Genomic DNA, 21,272 nt, shown 5'->3' with positions numbered 1-21,272 from the left:
CCTTTAGCGTGGTGTAAATCCACAGGAGAGGCCAAGCGACTTCTCCTAGGTCACGGAGTGTAAGTGTCAAAAGAAGTTTTGAAGCCACTTTTTATGGTTCACTCCCTTCTACAGTTTAACCCCGAGGCTAGGCATTGAGGACCACCGACTCTTGAGGTTTTGTTTTTGTCCTTTAAACACTAGCGGTATCTAGGGGGCACCTTTGGGACCAGGCATAGAATCCTAGCGCGTCATCGGCGTCGCTAGCCTCAGCCCGAACTTAAAACAAGCACCGGGTTCTCCGCAGGCCGACCCCAGCCGAAGCGCCTCGTAGCCTCCTTCCCCCTCCTCGGAGAACGCGCACCCCGCGCACGTCACCACGGCGGAGCGGGTGGGTGGGGTTTGCTGCACGGCGGCGGTGGCGGCGGAGGCCAGTGGGTCCTCCAGCGACTCTGGGGCGGGGCTGTGGGGACGGTGCCCACCGACTGCTGGACTTGTCAGGAATGGGGGGTGTGGCTGGTCGGCCAGCATCTTCCGGGTGGGAGAAAGGGTCCGCTGTTACCGGCGGCACAACCTCCAAGGCCTGCTGCTAGAGATGCTCTTCCTCTCGGTGAGTTGTTCGGCTGTTTTGTTTTTTATTTATTTTTTTGTTGGCTGGGATGTACTCTTAGACACGCCCCACGGAGGAGGAAGGAACCAGGCCACCTTGGTCTGTGTGGCCTTGATTGGGCGGGCAGAGGGGAATTGACCACCTCTGCTCGCGTCGTTAATCTGCAGCTGCGCTCGGTGTTCAGTTTCATGCAGGCTCTTGGGAAAGCTGGTGCTGCTGCTGCTGTGTGATTCCCGCGGACAGACCTTGGGACCGGGGCCGGCGCTGGCAGCTGGAGATGGCGGACACACGATCAGTGTATGAAACCAGGTTTGAGGCGGCCGTGAAGGTGATCCAAAGTTTGCCGAAAAATGGTAAGTGCAGTGGGCTCTGGGTAAAAGACCTATCAGCTGGTGCTAGTCGACCTTCGTTGGCGCCCCTCCTATTTTGTCATTTGAACGAATGTAATTGAAAGAATGGCATTGAATGTTAATTACCCTCTGATTTTTTTTATTTATTTATTTATTTATTTATTTATTTATTTTTGTTTTTTTTTTTCGAGACAGGGTTTCTCTGTATAGTCCTGGCTGTCCTGGAGCTCACTCTAGACGAGCCTGGCCTTGAACTCAGAAATCCGCCTGCCTCTGCCTCCCAAGTGCTGGGATCACAGGCCTGCACCACTGCCGCCTGGCTACCCGCTGATTTTTGAGGTCCAAGACGACGTTTTATCTAGGCTTTAAGTAGTTTATATTTTTGAGAACAAGTCTTATCACTTAATGAGTGTGGATCTGGTCAAGTTAAAAAACCAAAACAAAACTGGGGAGGGATGTCAGGTGGTACCTAACTCAAAAGAGTAATCCAAACCTTCAGAAACTTTTGATATGAAGTGAAAAGAAAGAACAATAATATTCACTTATAAAATGATTATTTTTGACTATAATGTGTCAAGTACGGTTTTCTTTGTGTGTACCCTGACAACAACTTGTAAAACTTTTTGTAATTTTGTCTGACCAGTGTTAAGAAATTTTTTCCATCACTAAATTTTTTCTTTCAGTGTTCTAAATAGAGAGACTTTTACTTTGAAAATTTATATCCATTTGCATTGTGATTTACTTTTCATAATAAATTAGATTAAAAATTGTCTTACCCACTTTACTGTGTGCACTAGAATGGATAATGAGAACCTGTCTCAAAAAATAAAAAGGAAATAATATAGGAACTCAATTAGACATTTATTAAAAAGTTGTTTTAAATTTTATTTACATTGGTGATCTGCCTTCATGTATGTCTGTGTGAGGATGTCAGATCCTCTGGAACTGGAGTTACAGTTAGGATCATGAAGTGTCATGTGGGCACTGGGATTTGAACCCAGGTCCTTTGGAAGAGTGGCTAGTGCTCTTAACACCTGAGCCACCTCTCCATCTCCAGATATTGAGCTTGATATTTTTAAATGTTCAATTAAGAATATTTATAGGAAAGTATGATTTCAGAGTTTTATGTAAGTAGTTTGTTCACTTCTCTAAGCCATGCATTTTATAGGTCTTTGAAAATGAATAAGCTCGACCTGATATTTCTATTTGTTCTACTTCATTATTTTACATGCTACTTATTAAAAAACCTAAATGAAATGGATTGCAGGCCAGCCAGTTTGGGCTACAAAGCAGGATCCAGCTTTTTTTTTTTTTTTTTTTTTTTTTTTTTTTAAGTATTGAGAAATTAAGATAGACTCGATAAATGGACCTTGCAACAGATGTGGCGTGCTGTGGCTCAGGCTCAGTGATAGAGGTTGCCAGGGACCTTGAGTTTAATCTTCAAAGAAAAAAGGGCAGGGGCAGGCACGGCTGGATGCCAGAGTAGGTATTTAGCAGGCACAAAGCCATTAATAACAGACAACCCCGCTTGCTCAGGAAAAGGACAAAAAAAAGCATTTGTGTTAGACAGCATTTGATGAAGTTTCAAAAGCTAACTGATCTATCTGAACAAAATTTGGTACAATGAAGTTAAATATTTTTGTAGTTTTTAAATTTGCTTTTGAGACAAAAACTTGCTGTTTAGCTCCAGCTGGCCTCAAATTTGGGAGATTCTCTTTCTCCTGCTTCTGAAGTGCGCGGGTTATAGATATGCTCTACCACACATGCCTTATGCTACTTTGTTTGTTTATTTGTATTTCTTTATTTATTGGCAGTATTGGGGTTGAATACTGCCTAGGAATTAAACTCAGGACCTCTAGAAGAGCAGTCTGTGCTCTTAACCACTAAGCCATCTCTCCAGCCCTGTAATTTTATTTTTATTTGTGCACTAGTAACATTCTAAGCAAGTGGTCTACCGCTGTGCTATATTTCCAGAGTTATTTTAAATTATTTGGTTGGCTTTGAATTATTTTTCAAAGAGATCTTGAAGTTTTTGTTATTTATTATCTAACTTTTACTTATAGTCTAAAATGAGGGGCGAGGGAGATGCTTCTTTGGTTAAGAGTGCTTGCTGCTTTTTTAGAGGACCTAAGTTTGTTTCCCACCTACCACTTCAGCTCTGGGGTATGCAGTGCTCTCTTCTGGCCTGCACCAGTATTGACATGTACATGGGTGGATATACATGCTTAGGTTGTTGAAGGCCCAAGGTTCAATCCCCAATACTGCCAATAAATAAATATAAATAAACAAGCAATAAAATAAAGAAGGTATTATAAGCCATGCATGGTAGAGCATATCTATAATCCTAGTGCACAAATAAAAATAAAATTACAGGGCTGGAGAGATAACTTAGTGATTAAGAGCACTGACTGCTCTTCCAGAGGTCCTAAGTTCAATTCCTAGTAACCACATGGTGGCTCATAGCCATCTGTAATGGGATCGGATGTCCTTTTCTGGTGTGTCTGAAGACAGCTACGGTATACTCATATGCATAAAATAAATAAATAAATCTTTAAAAAAATAAAAAATAAAATTACAAACAAATCTAAATTAACTATATAACGATTGATAGAATCTTAGTTATTAGACATGAAAATTTAAACACATATGTCACGGGAACATCTTTAGGACAGAAGTAATGCTGTCTTACACTTAGTATATTTAAAATATATTCTCAGTTTTTGTTTATATACACAGTAATATGTATCGTTTACCAAAGCCAATAAATTGTAAATTTTGTTAGCTTACTGAAGATATGAGATGAAGTTGTTTAATTAAAGTTTTTTTTATTACATTTACTGTATGTATGCGTGTACCACTCGAGGAGGTTAGAGAACAGCCTATAGGAGGTTAGAGGACAGCCTACAGGAGTTAATTTTCTCTCTCCACGGTGTCTTGCTTGCATGTGACTTTGATGTGCTGAGCTGTCTGTCTCACCCACCTCCCTTTTACAGTTGTTAAATTTTTAAATTTGAATTTGTGCTGTTAACTCATTCTGTGTTTTTTTTTTTTAATTTTTATTCTTCACTCTTTAAAAACTATCTTGTTGGAATCCTATGTCTAAGAAAAAAACCTAAATGTTGATAGGTAGTTATTATGGTGGTTTTGTAATTAATTATATACTCTTGGCCAAACCTGAACTACTAGTTTTCAATTTGACTGTGTTATAATTTCTAGTTAAAAAAAAAAAACCTATTAGCTTTTGATTACTACATGTAATGCTTGATATATAGTCTGTTATCTTGAGACTACCTTTATAGTTACTGTTTTTATGGCAATTTTTGCTTTTGAAAAGTATTAAGCACTAGGATGAAGAGATGGCTCAGCAGTTAAGAGTGGTTGCTGCTCTTCCAGAGGAGCTGAGTTCAGTTCCTTGTACTCACATCTGGCCGCTCACAAGTTCCTGGGACCCTAGCCTCAGGGGATTCTATACCTCTGGCCTTGGGCAGGCACCTGCACTCCCATGCAGATACCCATGCAGATACACACTGTCTTAGGGTTTTACTGCTGTGAACAGACACCATGACCAAAGCAACTCTTATAAAGGACAGCATTTAATTGGGGCTGTCTCACAGTTTCAGAGGTTTTGTCCATTTTCATCATGCAGGGAGACATGGTCCTAGAGAAGGAGCTGAAAGTTCTACATCTTGATCCACAAGCAGCAGAAGCCACAGAGTGACACACTGGCATAGCTTGAGCACATAATACCTTACAGCCTGCCTCCATAGTGACACACTTCCTTCAACAAGGCGATATCTACCCCGTCAAGGTCACACCTCCTAATAATGCCATCCCTGTAGGCCAAGTATTCAAACATATGGGTCTGGGGACCTTCCTATTCAAACCACCTCACACACTTACACATAATTAAAAAACAAAACCAAGTTTTAAACAGAAAAAGGAAAACTGAAGTAATAATCTACATACCTACCTACTATCCAGAAACATCACCTCTTAACATTTTAATGCATATTATGTTATACTTGCTAGGAGATAAGAGTGTTGCTTAGTAGACTGTGCTAGCCTGGAACATACCATATAACCCTACTACTCATCCCATGCTGGCCGTCTACCTGTAATCCTCTTGCTTCTGTTTCCTATGTGCTGAGATTACAGATATGTATTACTGTACTATTTACACATGCACACACACTTATTTAGGTGTAATTATATATGGTGGTTTTTTTTTTAATGTGTGAATATTCTGTCTGCTTGTTTGTGTCCTTTTATGTGTCTAGTGCCCATGGCTGCTGGAACTAGGTATCAGATACCTTAGAGATGGAGTTATTGGTGGTTGTGGGTTGCCACGTGGGTGTTGGGAATCAAATCTAGGGTCTGTGCAAGAGCAGCCAGTGCTCTTAACTACTGAGCCACCATCTCTCCAGCCTCTGTTTGTAGCCTTTTAAAGATGCTTTCTTCCTTTCCCCATTTAATAGCAGGTCATGAAACTTCTTTTGCCTTTATTTATATTTTCCTGCAGTACAGTTTTTAGAAATGTAATGAACAATTAGTCTTTTAATGGGTATAATAGTTATTTAAAATATTAATATTTAAATTTATTGCTTTTATTGAATATTGTAAGTTATAGTACTTGCTTATATAACTTGAAAATTTTAAATATAAAAATGTTAGCTGGGTGGTGATGGTACATGCCTTTAATCCCAGCACTTGGGAGGCAAAGGCAGGTGGATCTCTGAGTTTGATGCCAGTATGGTCTACATATCAAGTTCCAGGACAGCCAGGACGACAGAGAGAAACCCTGTCTCAAAAATCAGAACAAACAAAGCAAAAACCAAAAAGATATGCTATTAGAAACATAAAACACCAAATATATTAAAATGTGTAATGACTTACTATGGAAAGTCAGGCTCCTGTGGGAATCTGAGTGGCCCAAGTGAAAAACCTACATGGTTACGTTGGCCAAAGTTTAAGTTTTCCCCAGATAAAGGACTTCGGGGAAAGCTAGTTAGTTTGGGAACATTTCCTTCCTTCTTTCCTCCCTCCCTCTCTCCCTCCCTCGTTCCCTCCCTCGTTCCCTCCCTCCCTCCCTCCCTCCCTTCCTTCCTTTCTCCCCTCCTTTCTTTTTTCTTTTCATTTTTTTGTTTTTTGTTTGCTTTTGTTTTGGAGACAAGGTTTCTCTATGTAGCTCTGGCTGTTCAGGAACTCACTCTGTAGACCAGGCTGGCCTCGAACTCAGATCCACGTGCCTCTGCCTCCAGATTGCTGGGATTAAAGGTTTACACTACTGCCTGACCACCGTTATTTTCTTTGAAAATAGTCTTCACGTATTTTTTTTTTAATGTAACACTGCTGGCTATTTCAGTTACATCTTTAAAATGGTTTCTAATTTATTTATTGAACTGATACTGTTCTTAAAAGTTTGAACTTCCAGAACATTTTGAAATCATAGGAGCTTTAGCCCAGGTGTGGTGGATCCTGCTTTTAATTCAGCATTCAGGAAGCTGATGCAGGATCATTGCTGTGAATCTGAAGCCAGTTTGGGTTGCATAGCAGATGTAGGCAGGCCTGAGCTGCAGTGTTATACTGTATCTGAATAAAACCAAACCAAACCAGAGAATTACTAAGTGTGTGTGGCTAAGCTAATACAGGGCTTTATGTTATAAGTAATAGTCCCAAGTGATCTGTATTTAATGTATGTTTCCCGTAGGATCATTCCAACCAACAAATGAAATGATGCTTAAGTTCTATAGCTTCTACAAACAGGCAACTGAAGGACCCTGTAAACTTTCAAGGCCTGGATTCTGGGATCCTATTGGAAGATATAAATGGTAATTTCATTTATAGAGTTAAGATAGACTTTTCGTTTAAATGAGTTAATTATATAGCTGTTACTTATGTGTTTTGTGCATAAAGTGTCCTAGGTATTCCTCACAATTTTATTTTTAAAGTGTCCTTAATATACTTTTAAATAATTAGGAAAATCTTGGAGAAGATAGGAAAACAGTAAAATGTCATGAGTAGGTTCTTTACAGATAGAAAACTAAGAAAATGTTTGTACTTAGTTTTCCTTTTCTGTTATAGAGGTTCCTTCCTCTACTTCCAGATTAATACCCCATGTTTGCTTTTGGTGATACAACTCAGTAATTCTAGCAGTCTGAGGTAGAGGCAGAAGGATCAGGAATTCAAGGCCAGCTTTGGCTACATAATGAGAATAGGTAAAAAACAAAACAAAAACAAAAACAAAACAAAACATCAAAAAACCAAACCAACTTTTTCTTATCTCTTTGAGCTGCCAAAGAAAATAGTGGCTTTTGTTTGTCAAGTGAATTGTTTGCTTTGAGACTTTAAGGTAATGTGTAACAAGGTATGACTCAGGGACTGCCACATTGACTTTGGTCTAAAGTGACTCCTGACCCTTAAGAAGAATATTGGTTGTTAATGTTGTAGCTAAAAGAGTCATGAAATATCTAGATGCTGTTCTGTTTTCTAAACTGACTAATACTTGTTTACAGCTTTATATGTATAAATACTACTACGGATTTACAAATATCTGACAAAGCTTAATTTAAGATTATACTTTATCAATAGAGCATGGTAATTAGTGCATCGTGTTTTCAAACAATTAAGTCATTAGAGTCACAGATGAGGAAATCATTTCTTTCCCTAGATTTGACCTTTGGCAGAGTTAACTGCTTCATAAATGTATGAAGACAGGATTTGACTTTTTTTGAGACTGTCTCATCCTAAAACTTACTTGTAGCTGAGGATGGCCTTGAATTTCTGCCCTCCCTCTCTGCCTTCCCAGATTTGGGGTTGTAGGCAAGATCACAAGCATGAACTACACTTGCTAATTTATTCTGTGTTTGGGATTGAACTCAGGGCCTTATGCATCCTAGGCAAGTACTTTTACGACCTGAGCTAGGTCCTTAGTCCTGGGCCATCCTTAGTTCTAGTATGTGATTGGTTGCATATTTAAATTAATGGGGGAATTTTAACCAAAATATTTTCTTTTGTTTACAACATGGCATTCAGAGTTCTTATAATCTTCTAAACTATCCATTACTGTTACTATTCTTTATAATGACATAAAACCTCCTTTTTTTCTTTTGAGGCTGGATAGATGGATCATTGGTTAAAAGCACTTGGTACTCTTGCTATGAGGTCTTGGGTTCCTAGCACCCATACTAGATATCTTACAACTGCTTGGGACTCCAGTTGCAGGGAATCTAATGCCCTCTTCTGACCTGTGAGGGCAGTTGCATGTAATGATACACATATACACTCAGGCTCATATATATACACCAAAAAAAAAAAAAAAAAAAAGAATAAAATAAATCTTTGGGGCTGGAGATATGGCTCAGTGGTTAACTGTGCTTACTTTTGCACAAGACCTAAGTTTAGTTCCCAGCCCATATGGTGGCTCACAACTGCTTGTAACTCCTGTTCTAGGAATCCAACAACCTCTTCTGGCTTCTGCGAGTTCCTGCACATAAGTGTGCACATAAACTCCTGTAGGTATACAAACATGATAATAAATTTTTAAAAATCCTTAAAACCTTTGAGATGGTCCTTAGGAAATATTTATGAATAGTTTATAGTCTTCTGTGCTTTATACGTATGTTGATGGGTTAATGCTTAATGTTTTAAAATTCTACTTTTTTGTCTATTTTATATATATGAGTCTTCAGACACACCAGAAAAGTGCATTAGATCCCATTACAGATAGTTGTGAACTACCATGTGGTTGCTGGGAATTGAACTTAGGACCTCTGCAACATCAGTCAGTATTCTTAACTGCTAAGTCATGTTGCTAGCCCTAAAATTCTATTTTTTTAATACTTTCAAAAATGACTATAAAAGGTTCCATGTGGCTATCTGCATGCATGTGTCTAATGTACTCTGAGCACATTCCTTCCATACTCTGCTGTCTTCCCTTGCTCCCTCTTGCCCTAGTCCCCTCGTTCCTCATTTCACTGACCTTTGTTGCCATCGGCACAGACTTCCTTCTGTTCAGGCTTAGGATCTGTAAACGAGAGAAAGCCTGTTTGCCTTTCTGAGGGCTCTTTACTTTACTCCATAGGATTTTGTCTGCTCGGACTCATTTTCTGCACTTAGCATAACTGCATTCTTTAATGGCTTCAGGCATGAACTATGATGTTTAGCTCAAAAATCAAATATCTCTTGTTATTATTTTTGTATTTTCATTTCTAGGGATGCTTGGAGTTCGCTGGGTGATATGACTAAAGAAGAAGCCATGATTGCATATGTTGAAGAAATGAAAAAGGTAGGGAAAATAATTTATAGCAGAGAATAAAAATGCTCAAAGGAGCTTCAATTTACTTTTGTGTGTGTGTGATAATAGCTTGAAGGGTTAAAACCATGCCGGTCAGTCAAGTCATCTACTTAAGCTTTGTGTCCAGCACCTCTGATTAAATTTTTTTTGGGGGGGGCAAGATCTTATGTAGCTTAAAGCAGCCTCAGTGTTGACAAGTGACAGAAGATTGCCTTATGGACAGGCACCACACAGCCCTATTTATGTGGTATTGGAGATAGAGCCCATGGCTTCATGCATTCTGGGGAAACACTCTGTTAACTGAACTACATGTCAGCCCTGTCTGATGATCATAAAGAAATCGCTTTTGAGCATAAAGGAAATCGATCTGTAATAGTCTCTCCAACCCCAGAGGGTTTTCAACAACATCTATTTGGAAAATCCAGAGTTTTTTTTCATTCTTGCCTGTGCTACCCTTTGCTGTGCCCTTTGTTACATTTTCACAACTTTTATTTAATGAACTTGAGCACCGAGGGCAGAGTTTAATGCTTCTGCTGTTAGTAGTATCAGTAGCATAAACACAAAGGAGCCTTTCAAAAGCAGAGAGAATCAAAAGGCATTGCAGTTTGATAATTGTTTTAAAAAGTTATACTTAGCTTTGTGTGCGTATGTGTGTCATAGTACATGTGAGACACTCAGGAGACAACCTGTAGATACAATTCCCTCCTCCTGTTGTATGGGTGCTCGGTGTTGACCCCAGGTTGTCGGCCTTGGCAGCAAGTGCCTTTACTCACTGAACCGGCTTGCTGACCTTTCTTAACCTCAGATAATGTATAATTTTTAGGATACATTTATATAATTCAGTATAAGGTTGAACTGACAGTAATCTTTATTCATTTTTTCCTATTCAGTTTTATGAAGTAATGGTTTAGCTACAGTTTAATGTGAGAAAGGGAGCAAGTAATTACAATTACTTGCACTTGAATTCTTGCCCCCTGGACTCTTAGGCAGGAGGATTCTATAAGTTCAAGACGAGCCTGGTCTACATAGGGAGTTCCAGGATAGTCAGAGCAACAAAGTAAGATCTCTGTACCCCACCCACCCAAAACAAAACAACAACAAACCCCAAATCTAAAACCAAACAAATGGATGATTCTAAATTGTTCCATAGTCTTGAAGGTGTCAAAGTGTTTATCAATTCTTGCTTTTTGTTCTCTTAGAAACTTCCTTAGTATCAAACAGCAGATATGAGGGGATTTTATTCTAGTAGCCATTTATTTCTTTTAAAGATTTGTTTATTTATTATATGTAAGTACATTGTAGCTGTCTTCAGACACCCCAGCAGAGGAAGTCAGATCTTGTAATAGATGGTTGTGAGCTACCATGTGGTTGTTGGGATTTGAACTCTGGAACTTCAGAAGAGCAGTTGGTGCTCTTAACCACTGAGCCATCTCTCCAGCCCCTACACACCCATTTTTAAAGTGCAACTTAGATTCTCACATAGTTTCACATGAAGCCTTTGTAAAATAGTCTTTGACTGAGAATACTTTTAAAATAAACAGTTTCTTTATGTACATGTGTGTGTGCCTGAGTGTATGTTGAGCACATGCATGTAGGAGCCCTCAGAGGGTAGAAGTGAGGTGCTTGTGAGCCACCATGTGGGTGCTGGGGTCTGAACCTGGGTCCCCTTTAAGAATATCAAGTTCTCTTTAATAGGTGAGCCATCTCCTCTCCAGCCCCATCCCTTTGGAATGTGTGCTAATGAATTTCCAATCTGAAAATTATTGACAAACTGAAAAAAATAGATTTTATATAACTACAGATGAATTTAATAGTTGGCACTTTTACAGTATTCCTTTCTCTTACTTACAGATTATTGAAACTATGCCCATGACTGAGAAAGTGGAAGAGTTGCTGCATGTTATAGGTCCATTTTATGAGATCGTAGAAGACAAAAAGAGCAGCAAGAGTTCTGACTTGACCTCAGGTTGTATGATATCTGTTTCTTTTTAAGACATACCATCTCATGACCAGGGTTGGACCAGGCTGGCCTCTGACTCACCAACTTCCTGCCTCATTGCCCTGTGTCCTGGGATTACAGGCGTGTTCAATCCCATGCAGTGCTGTTTTACTCCTCACCCCCCAACTCAGCAGCCGATCTATTATGTATACACTAACACCTGTATGTCTAATTTTCTCTTTTACTTCCACATGCCAGTCCGATTGGAGAAAATCTCTAAGTACTTAGAAGGTAGGAATAATGAAAACCATGTAAACCTTTTGTTTAAAATTTTCAGGGCAGTGGTGTTAGAGTGATGGCTCCGTGTTAAGAGCATATCCTGTTTTGCAGAGGAGCAAGTATAATTCCCAGCACCTATGGAGGCAGCTTACACCTGCCTGTTACTCCAGCTCTAAGGCCTCACCAGATGCCGTCTTGGCTTTGTGGCCACCTCCACACACACACATGGAATACACTCGTACTCACCCTCAGATATAAAAGTAAAGATAAGAAATAGGGCTGGCTGCGTGATTAAGAGCACTGACTGCTCTCCCAGAGGTGCTGGGTTCACTTCCTGGCACTGACATGGTGCCTCACAACTGTCTCTAACTCTAGTTCTACAGAATCTTGTGCTCTCTTTTGGCCTCTGAAGATACCAGGCATGCAAGTGGTGCACAGATATACGTGCAGGCAAAACACCCAAACATAAAATAAAATTAAATAACTAAAAATACAAATAGAAAAATAAATAATAAAAAAGTTTACAAGGAAAAATAATTCTGCATATGCACATAAAACATAAATTTATCATCTAGAAATTGTTATCCAAAGCAAACATATTGTATTGAGATTCTAAAATATTAAGGTATATTGTGATGGCCCTGGTGCTGGTGTATTTTGATGTTAATTCCCTTTTTTCCAAGGAGGGGCTGTCTGGAATGAGGAATAAATCTCATACTCTGGTGACTTCTCCTAAACCATCCCTTAATGAATAAAGGAATCATTCAAGGATTCACCACTGGAAGATTTAGATTTAATTGGCTTACAAGATTAGGATTTTAGTTGATGTGGCCAGCGATTGAGTTGCCATTGTTTCTGAACTAAGTTTGTGTGGTGTTTTCTTTTACACAGCAGCTCGACTGGGTTCCAGAGAGAAAGGTTTAGCGGCAAAGCGTAGGTTTGCCTGATGTGCACACAGAAGGGTGTGGGAGTTTTGAAGCATGGGAACTTATCGAGCTGGGTGGAGAGATTTTGGAGCTCTGAGACAGAGAGTCTCCATGAGATTAGAACAGGCCAGCCATTGCCCACCAGTGCATGGCTAGCCAGTCCACTGGCGCCAAGCCTGCAGTAGCATGGATTTAATATTTCCCACAACAAAAGTGCATGTTTTACCTTATTAAAATATGCCAAGTGGTTCACCTTTATATTACAGAAATAGAGAAGTCATAGTTTTTTTGTGTTCCTTATTAAATTAAAAAATTATTTAGTACACTCATGCTGCTATGCCAAGGTCAAAGGGCAGACTGTGGGACTCGGTTATCCATTTCTTCCTAGTGAGTCCCAGGGGCCAGACTCAGGCCCTTGGGCATGGCAGCAAATGCCTTTACCCATGGAGCCATCTCACTGTCCAGTTTTGTTTTCGTAAATGATTTTGTCTTATGAAGTATGTTATTTATACCATGGATTAAATGGTTTTTGTTTTGGTTTGGTTTGGTTTGGTTTTTGGGTTTTTTTTTTTTTTTTTTTTTTTTGGTTTTTTGGATTTGGCTTATTTTGTTGTTGTTGTTGTTGTTTTTTTTCCGGAGACAGGGTTTCTCTGTGTAGTCCTGGCTGTCCTGGAACTCACTCTATAGACCAGGCTGGCCTCGAACTCAGAAATCCGCCTGCCTCTGCCTCCCAGAGTGCGGGGATTAAGGGCCTGTGTCACCACCACTCTGCTGATTAAATGGTTTTTAAATGTGTATTTGTAAAATATTTCTTTAGAAACAGTTTCTTGTCATAACCCTGGCTTTGAACTTATTATATAGATGAGGCTAGCCTTGAACCTGGTCAGTCTGTTTCCACCTCTCAGGTTTTGGGGTTACAGGAGAGTGCTTCCATGCCACCTGCTCCTGTGCTTACTTACATGTTAATTTATTTATAACACAAAGTCTTGGTATATATAGCCCTGGTTGGCTCAAAACATACTATATAGAGGAGGCGGACCTGGAACAATTATCTTCTTTCTTCTACCTCCTAGCACTAGAATTTTCCCCCCTGAGACAGGGTTTCTCTGAATAGCTCTGTCTATCCTGGAATTCCTTCTGTAGACCAGGCTGGCCTCGAACATAGAGATCCTCCTCCTGCCTCTGCCTTCTGAGTGCTGGAGTTAAAGGTGTGTGTCACCACAACCGAGCTTCATCTTCTCTTAATAATGTTTTATTCATTTGTATTGTAGATTTATTCTTTTGTGTTGTATGCTATTGTAGATTGAATTCTTTTTTAAAATTTAATTTTTGAGTTATATATTATTACTAAATAGAAATAGAATTGTTTTGGTATATAAATCTTATGTTTCATTTGCATTTACCATTTATCCTAATGAATTCCTTCCTTCCTTTCAATTCATCCATCCATTCATTCATTCATTCTTTTTTTTTTTTTTTTTGAGATAGGGTTGTGCTTTGTAGCTCTGGATGGCCTAGAAATCATAAGAAATTCATCTGCTTCACCCTCCTTGAGTGCTGGGATTATGTCTTAGCTATGGACCCATCTCTCCAGCTCCTAGATCATTTAGTAAAAAGATTTATTTATTTGTATTTTACATGCATAGGTGTTTTGTCTGCATTTGTACCTGTACTGTACCACTTGTGTGCCTAGTGCCTGGGGAGGCAGAAGAGGGCATCGCATCCCTTGGAGCCTCAGTCTCAGTGATTATGAGCAACCACTTATGAGTATGTGGGTTCTTGGCATAGAATCCAGGCCCTAAGCAGCCAGTGCTATTAACCATTGTGCCAGTCTCTCAACATGTTTCACTCTGTGAGGTTAAGGAAGTTTGTTGTATTCTTTGTTTATTTACAATTTTTACTTTATTATTTTTTATTGTTAATTTTATATTTTTACAGTCCAGTCATTAACCCCCTCCCAGTCTGCCTTCCACAGTTCCTCATCCCATTTCCCCATGCCCCATCTCCAAGAGGATGCCCTCTCACCCCCTCACCCCTTACCCCCTACCCTCCCACCAGGCAGTCCTCTACTGTATATGTGTCAGGTGGGGGCTCGGACCAGCTCTTGAATACTGCCTGGCTAGTGGCTCAGTGTCTGAGAGATCTCAGGGGCCCGGGTTAGTTGAGATTGCTGGTCTCCCTATGGGGTCACCCTCCTCAGCTTCTTCCAGCCTTTCCCTAATTCAACCACAGGGGTCCTCAACATCAGTCAGTTGGTAGGGTATAAGTATCTGCATCTGTCTCAGTCAGCTGCTTATTGAGCCTCTTGGAGGACAGAGCCTCATCTGTAAGCACACCATAGCATCAGTAATAGTGTCAGACCTTGAGCCTCCCAAGTTGGGCTGGTCACTGGACCACCTTACCCTCAGTCTTTTCTCCATTTTTGTCCCTATAGTTCTTTTAGACAGGAACAATTCTGGGTCAGAGTTCTTGACTGTGGGATGGCAACCCCATCTCTCCACTTGATGCCCTGTCTTTCTAGTGAGGACTCCACAAGTTCCCTCTCACCACTGTTGGGCATTTCATCTAAGGTCCCTCCCTTTGAGTCCTGAGAGTCTCTCACCTCCCAGATCTCTGCTACATTCTAGAGGGTCCCCACCTCCCACCCTCTGAAGATGCATATTTCCGTTCATTCTGCTGGCCCTCAGGACTTTTCTCCTGTCTCTTCCCTCCACAGTGGGATTGAAGCATCCTCACTTGAGCCCTTCTGCTTGTTAACCTTCTTAAGTTGTTTGTATTCTATCCTGGGAATTCTGTACTTTCTTGGCTAATATCCATTTATTAGTGAGTACATACCATGCATGTCCTTTTTGGTCTGACTTACTTCACTTAGGATGATATGTATTACGTTGTATAAATGAACCACATTTTCTGTATCCATTCTTCCATTGATGGACATCTGGGTCATTTCCAGATTATGGCTATCACAGGTAAGACTGCTAAGAACATAGTAGAACACGTGCCCTAGTGGTATGGTGGGACATCTTTCGGGTATATGCCCAAGAGTTCTTTACCATTTTTATAAAAAAAAAAGAAAGCTGTGTTTTGTTTCTTCATCTTATCTATGTGATAATTATGTGACTGTCATTTAGTCTATTAATACAGTATTTTACATAGATTTTTAGCTGTTGATTTATTAGATTATTTAGATTCATTATCACATACCTGCATTGATGTTATGTTTTCTGCTGTCAGATGGTTCTGTTGTGAATGTGTATTTGATGGAGATTTGCAGGGTTCTTGTTACATTTGTTGAAGATGTCTACTGGCGTGCACATACACACACACACTTAGTTTTTTTTCTTGTTCTTATTTTAACAATGAAAGTGAAAAAAAAAAGTGCTCTCATGCTTAGCATACACAAGACCCTAGGGAAAAGGCCCTTGGTATATAATACAGTAAATACCTGAGCACTGGGCATGAACATTGAGTAGAATCCTTGCCTATCATGGATAAGACCCATAGTCTAATTCTTAGAACTACAAAACAAACTATAGAGATGGTGTGATTCTATAATAGAAAATAGGCTTGAAGTTTTAGTCTTTTGTTTGATTAATTAGGTAGACTTAAATAAGAATGGAGGCCTTGTTGGGTAGTGGTCATGTGGCACGCCTTTAATCTCAGCACCCCGGAGGCAGAGGCAAGCGGATCTTAGTCTGTGTACCCCAAACCCTAAAGATAAGAAAACAAACAAACAAGTTAAGTGAATAGTGCCTGATTCAGCAGCACAGTGCTAAACTGAACAACACAGAGATTAGCACAGCTCCTGTGCAAGGATGATGTTGTAGATTCTTGTAGCATTCTTTGTCTAATAGAAAGAAATTAGCTGTGTGGGCAGTATGCCTGTCATTCTAGCACTTGGGAAGCAGAGGCAGGAGGACTATGATCTACATCATAAGTTCTAAACCAGCCAGGGCTATAGTGTGAGGCTTTAACTAACAAAGGATTAAAATGGAGTTCAACTATACTATTAAGGAGACCTTTGATAGAGCTAAAATAGTATGTTGTTTTCCACAGGCTAGCAAATTGTTTTTCATTTACTATATACGAAGGTCATTTATTTCCAACTTTTCAATTGACATCAATTTTAAAATTAATTTTCCCTTGGCTTTTAAAAAGATAGTTAACTGGCAATTGAAGGAATTTGTGTAGTTATAAATATATAGCGTAAGAGACTACCTTTACATGTTGTGATAGTTTGTGTATACGTGGCCTAGGGAGTAGCACTGTTGAGGTACGGCCTTGGAGGGTGTGTGTCAATGTGGGGTTGGACTTGGAGGCCCTCCTCCTAGCTGCCCAGATAAAGAGGTAGAACTCTCAGCTCTTGTAGCACCAGGCCTGCCTATACACTGCCCTGTCCCCACCTTGATGACAGTGAACTGAACCTCTGAACATGTAAGCCAGCCCCAATGAAATAAGTTCCTTTATAACTTGCCTTGGTTATGGTGTCTGTTCACAACAGTAAAACCCTAACTAAGACAGAAGTTGGTACCAGGAGTAGGGCATTGCTGTGATAGGTCTGACCATGCTTTTGTTTGGAAGAATGTGGATTTTGAAACTTTGAATTTTGGAAGCAGTGGAATGCTTTAAATGGGGCTTAGTGGGCTATCCTAGGAGGAATATGGAAGACTTTGTTACTGAGGGTGGTTTGAATTATGCAGACCTGGCCCAAAAGGTTTCAGTGGGGAATTTTAATATGTAGCATAGAGACTGTTTTTGTGGTATTTTGGTGAAGAATGTGTTTTTTTGCCCTCATCTGAAGAGTCTGACTGAGGCTAAGGAGAAGAGACACAGATTAATTGCATTGACAAAGGAAGTCTCAGAAACGCCCACCATAGACTTTGTTCTCTGGCTAAGTCTCATGAAGAGCACTTTAAACAAGCACAGCAAGCTGAGAAAGGGAAAATATAAAATATATGGTTCAAGTATTAAAGGGGCACCAGGAAGTGAAATGGAGCTGAATCCTGTGTTCAAGGACATTAACCAGAGTAGTGACCTTGGGGCAGGATCCCACCCAGCTAAGTTTAGGTCTAGGCATTGAATTACAAGCCTTTAATTCCAGGAGGCAAAGACAAGCAAATCTCTGAGTTCAAGGCCAACCTAGAGCACTTTCTAGGTGAAAAACTTAAGTCCAGGCTTGGTGGTCCACACCTTTAATTCCAGTGCTCAGGAGATAGGCATGCAGAAAATCTGAGTTCAAAGTCAGTCTACAGAGCAAGTTTCAGGACAGCCAAGCTTAAGCAGTGAAGGAGCTGGGAAACAGAAAGCTGGTGATAATGTAATAGAGCAAGAGGGCCATGTTCCAGTCAGCAAAGCAGCAGAACCTCGCAGCTTCAGCCACGTGGCCCTGGCTTTAGAGTGAAAAATAGAAGGGACTACTGGGACAGTTGGTACTGGTTAGCTGGGTACTGGAAACTGAACCTAGGTCCCTTGGAAGGATAGCCAGTGCTCTTAACTTCTGACCCATGTTTTCATTTCATGTTTTAGATCTTGGTAATGTTCTGACCTCTTCAAATGCCAAAGCTGTTAATGGTAAAGCGGAGAGCAGTGACAGTGGGGCTGAGTCTGAGGAAGAAGAGGCCCAAGAAGAGTTAAAAGGAGCAGAACAGAGTGGCAGTGATGGTAGGTGCTGGGTACCTGGCTTAATACAGTTAAAATTTTTTTACTTGATAAGATAAAAGGACAAGAGAACATTTGTGCTGATTTTTAAAAACATTATATATGATTAATGCATGTGGCAGCATTTGGGGCATTGACTGTACTATCAATGTTTTCGGTGGATCAAAATGTTCTACTATGGACTATCCAGGCAGGCAGCCTTAGTTAGTCATCAATCAGATAGGAGTTAGCTTAGAGTGGACAAGACTGGGCTACTCTTCCCAATACTCTGAATACAGCGATGTGTTATATAATGAATAAAAGGCTATTTACTTTTATTTTATTATGTATATGTGTGTTTTGTCTGCATGTCTGTATGTATACTATGTGCGTGCAGTACCCTCAGAGGCCAGAAAAGAGAATTTGGAACTAGAATTACAGATGGTTGTGAGAGGCTATGTGGATATAGGGAATAGAACCCAGGCCCTCTAGAAGAGCAACCAATGCTCTTGACTCTTAACTGCTGAGTCGTCTCTCTATCCCAGTATTTATAATTTTAATTTTTTGGAAGCACTGCCTCAGTTATTATAGACTGGCCTTGAATATGTTCTGTAGCTGAGGATGACCTTGAACTTCTGAGCCTCCTACCTCCAGTCCCCTTGCTGGATACAGGTGAGTATTACCATGCTCAGTTTCTGCATTGTTGACATCTAAGGCCCTGGTTCATTGTTATGCAAAGAGCTGCATCTCTAGCCCCATTCATATATTATTTATGGTGTTATTTTTAAAATGGATATATGTATATGTACATTAGCATTTTATCAAAATTCTTTAGCATTCTATCAAAACTAAAATGGAATTTAAAAAATACAATATAGGCATAAACTCCTTTTTGCTTGCTGAGGATTGAATGCAAAGCCCCGCACTTACTAGGCAAACATTCGACCCTGAGTTATGTGCTCAGTTCTAAGTATTCTGAGACTGAGTCTCACTATGGAGCTCAGGTTGACTCCAAATTTAATAATCCTGATTCTGTGTCTAGAGTGCTGAGATTACGTTGTGTCACTTGGTCACCTCAGGCATAAATTTTGATGGAGTATTGGTATAACAGGATACCTCATTACTACCCTATTAGTAGAAGGACAAGAAATTCTAATTACAGAAAGAGATACTAAGTCTGTACAGCTTAGGTCTGCTTTCACACTCTGTTCTTTATGGATCAGTTTATTAGTCATTTCTAGGTTTCTAGAGCAGTTTGTCTGTTTGAGATAATGTAAAAACATTAGGACACTATTCTAGGGGCTGGAGAGGTGGCTCAGTGGTTAGGACAGAGGACCTGTGTTCATAGGCCAGCACACACATGGCCTCACAGCCACTGAATTCCTATTTACAGGGAGATCTGATCTAATGCTCTCTCCTGGCTTCCTAGGGCACCAGGCTCGCATGTGATGCACAGGCATACATGTAGGCATAACACCCATATACATAAAAATAAGATGAAAATAGATTTAACTTTCGTTTTTTTAGAGACAGGTTATCTCTGTGTAGTCCTGGCTGTCCTGAAACTTGCTATGTAGATTCACAAAGATTGCCCTGCCTCTTATTTCCAAGTGTTAGGATGAAGGGCGTCTGGCACCAAGCTCGCACGTTTGTATTCATGTGCTCATACTTGCATGCATCAGTGTCTGTGTGCCACATGCACATATGGGCATCAGACCACAGCTCTTAGGGGGCAGACCTCTTCTTCCATCATCCGGGACCTGGGCTTTGAACTCAGGTCATCAAACTTTACAGCAAGTGCTTTTATTTGTCGAATACTTATCTTTGTGTTTGAAGCCAGGTTTGTTGATTTCATCACATAGCCAGGAGGTAGAGACAGTAGGATTGCTATGATTTCAAGGCCAGGTTGAATTACAAAGAGAATAGTAGAGCATTTAAGGCTACATAATGAAACCATTTCTCAGAAAACCAAAACTGGGGTTTTGCATGGTGATGGACACCTTTAATTTCAGTGATTGGGAGGCAGTCTCTGTGAGTTGGGTTGTATAGTGAGGTCCTGTATTAACAAAACAAAATACCAAAAGCAAGATAGTATTCTTGTAAATCTTTTTTCCCACTTTGAGATTTATTTTATTTTTGCGTGAGTCTGTGTGCACTTCCTGTTGCCTACGGAGCCAGCAGAAGGTACTGTGTCCTCTGCAGCATAAGCTCTAGGCAGTGTGAGGCTGGCGTGGGTACTGGAGAATCTCTGTAGCCCAAGATGAGGAGGAGGAGGAGGAAGAAGAAGAGGAGGAGGAAGGGAAGAAGAGGGGAAGGTGGAAGAGGAGGAGTTTTAAAAGGATTCTAGAAGAGTCATGGGAAGTGGGAGCATTTTGAAAAGTTACTGTGAATTGTGGGTGTGTAGTAGTTTCTTTTGCAAGGAGCTACCCATTTCTCACATCTAGACGGGAAGCCAATCAGAGGACTGTGATAGTTTGGGAATTGAGTAGTGATTCTAGAAAAACATTTTTTTTTCTTTCTACGTAGACTAGGCTGACCTTGAACTCAGAATCCACCTACTTCTGCCCCTTGAGTGCTAGCATTAAAGTTTAAGTCATTATGTCTGGTACTTTTGTACATCTCTTTTTTTTTTTTTTCATACAAGGTAAGAAAATGATGAAGAAATCAACAGATACGAATTTGGAAATTATTGTTACCAACGGCTATAAAGATAGCTGTGCTCAGGATATACAGAGTGATGTTCAAACCGATTCTTCCCCGGGGACCAGAAGCAGTGAAGATGACAAGCCTGCAGATCAGAGTTCGCAGTGGACGGGAAGCACTGTTGTCTGGGTTCACCAAGGTATTGTCCCCAAGTGCCTCCCTTTAATCATTTTCTGACAGTTAAAACACTCTTAATAGGGGCAGAGAGATGGCTCAGCGGTTAAGAGCACCGCTTGCTCTTTGGAAGGTCCTGAGTTCAAATCTCAGCGACCACATGGTGGGCTCTCAACCATCTGTAACAAGAACTGACTCCTCTTCTGGACTGTCTGAAGACAGCTACAGTGTACTTACATATAATAAATAAATAAATGTAAAAAATCCCACACAAAAACAACAAACAACAACAATAACAAAAACCCATTCTTAATAGTTGTAGGATGTTTAGAAATCATTCTGGACTTTTAAAAATGTCATGTTTAGTAATATCTTCTTAGGATTTGTTAATACTGTAAGGGTTACTTATTTTGAAGCACAGTGAATTAGAGTCAGGGCATTT

At 40.1% G+C, this 21,272-nt stretch overlaps 1 protein-coding gene across 8 annotated transcripts in view; it reads left to right on the top strand.

Annotated features, from left to right (window-relative positions):
- The window catches only part of Acbd5 (acyl-CoA binding domain containing 5), a 44,921-nt gene that overhangs the window by 501 nt on the left and 23,148 nt on the right, over window positions 1–21,272 (top strand). For 2 of the 8 annotated variants that reach the window (XM_052156980.1, XM_052156979.1), the window contains exons 1-8: window positions 384–589; window positions 774–942; window positions 6,647–6,767; window positions 9,151–9,223; window positions 11,084–11,198; window positions 11,430–11,462; window positions 17,903–18,037; window positions 20,658–20,855. In XM_052156980.1, coding sequence (XP_052012940.1) covers window positions 575–589; window positions 774–942; window positions 6,647–6,767; window positions 9,151–9,223; window positions 11,084–11,198; window positions 11,430–11,462; window positions 17,903–18,037; window positions 20,658–20,855 — 859 coding nt within the window. In that variant the 5' untranslated portion in view covers window positions 384–574. Of the gene's footprint in view, window positions 1–383; window positions 590–773; window positions 943–6,646; window positions 6,768–9,150; window positions 9,224–11,083; window positions 11,199–11,429; window positions 11,463–17,902; window positions 18,038–20,657; window positions 20,856–21,272 lie in introns of those variants that run through there. The other 6 variants (XM_052156978.1, XM_052156977.1, XM_052156984.1 and 3 more) reach the window with 4 other exon arrangements.

The sequence above is a fragment of the Apodemus sylvaticus genome, chromosome 14 (assembly GCF_947179515.1).
Source record: "Apodemus sylvaticus chromosome 14, mApoSyl1.1, whole genome shotgun sequence".
Taxonomy (NCBI): domain Eukaryota; kingdom Metazoa; phylum Chordata; class Mammalia; order Rodentia; family Muridae; genus Apodemus; species Apodemus sylvaticus.
This window is presented reverse-complemented; position numbering and strand designations above follow the sequence as displayed.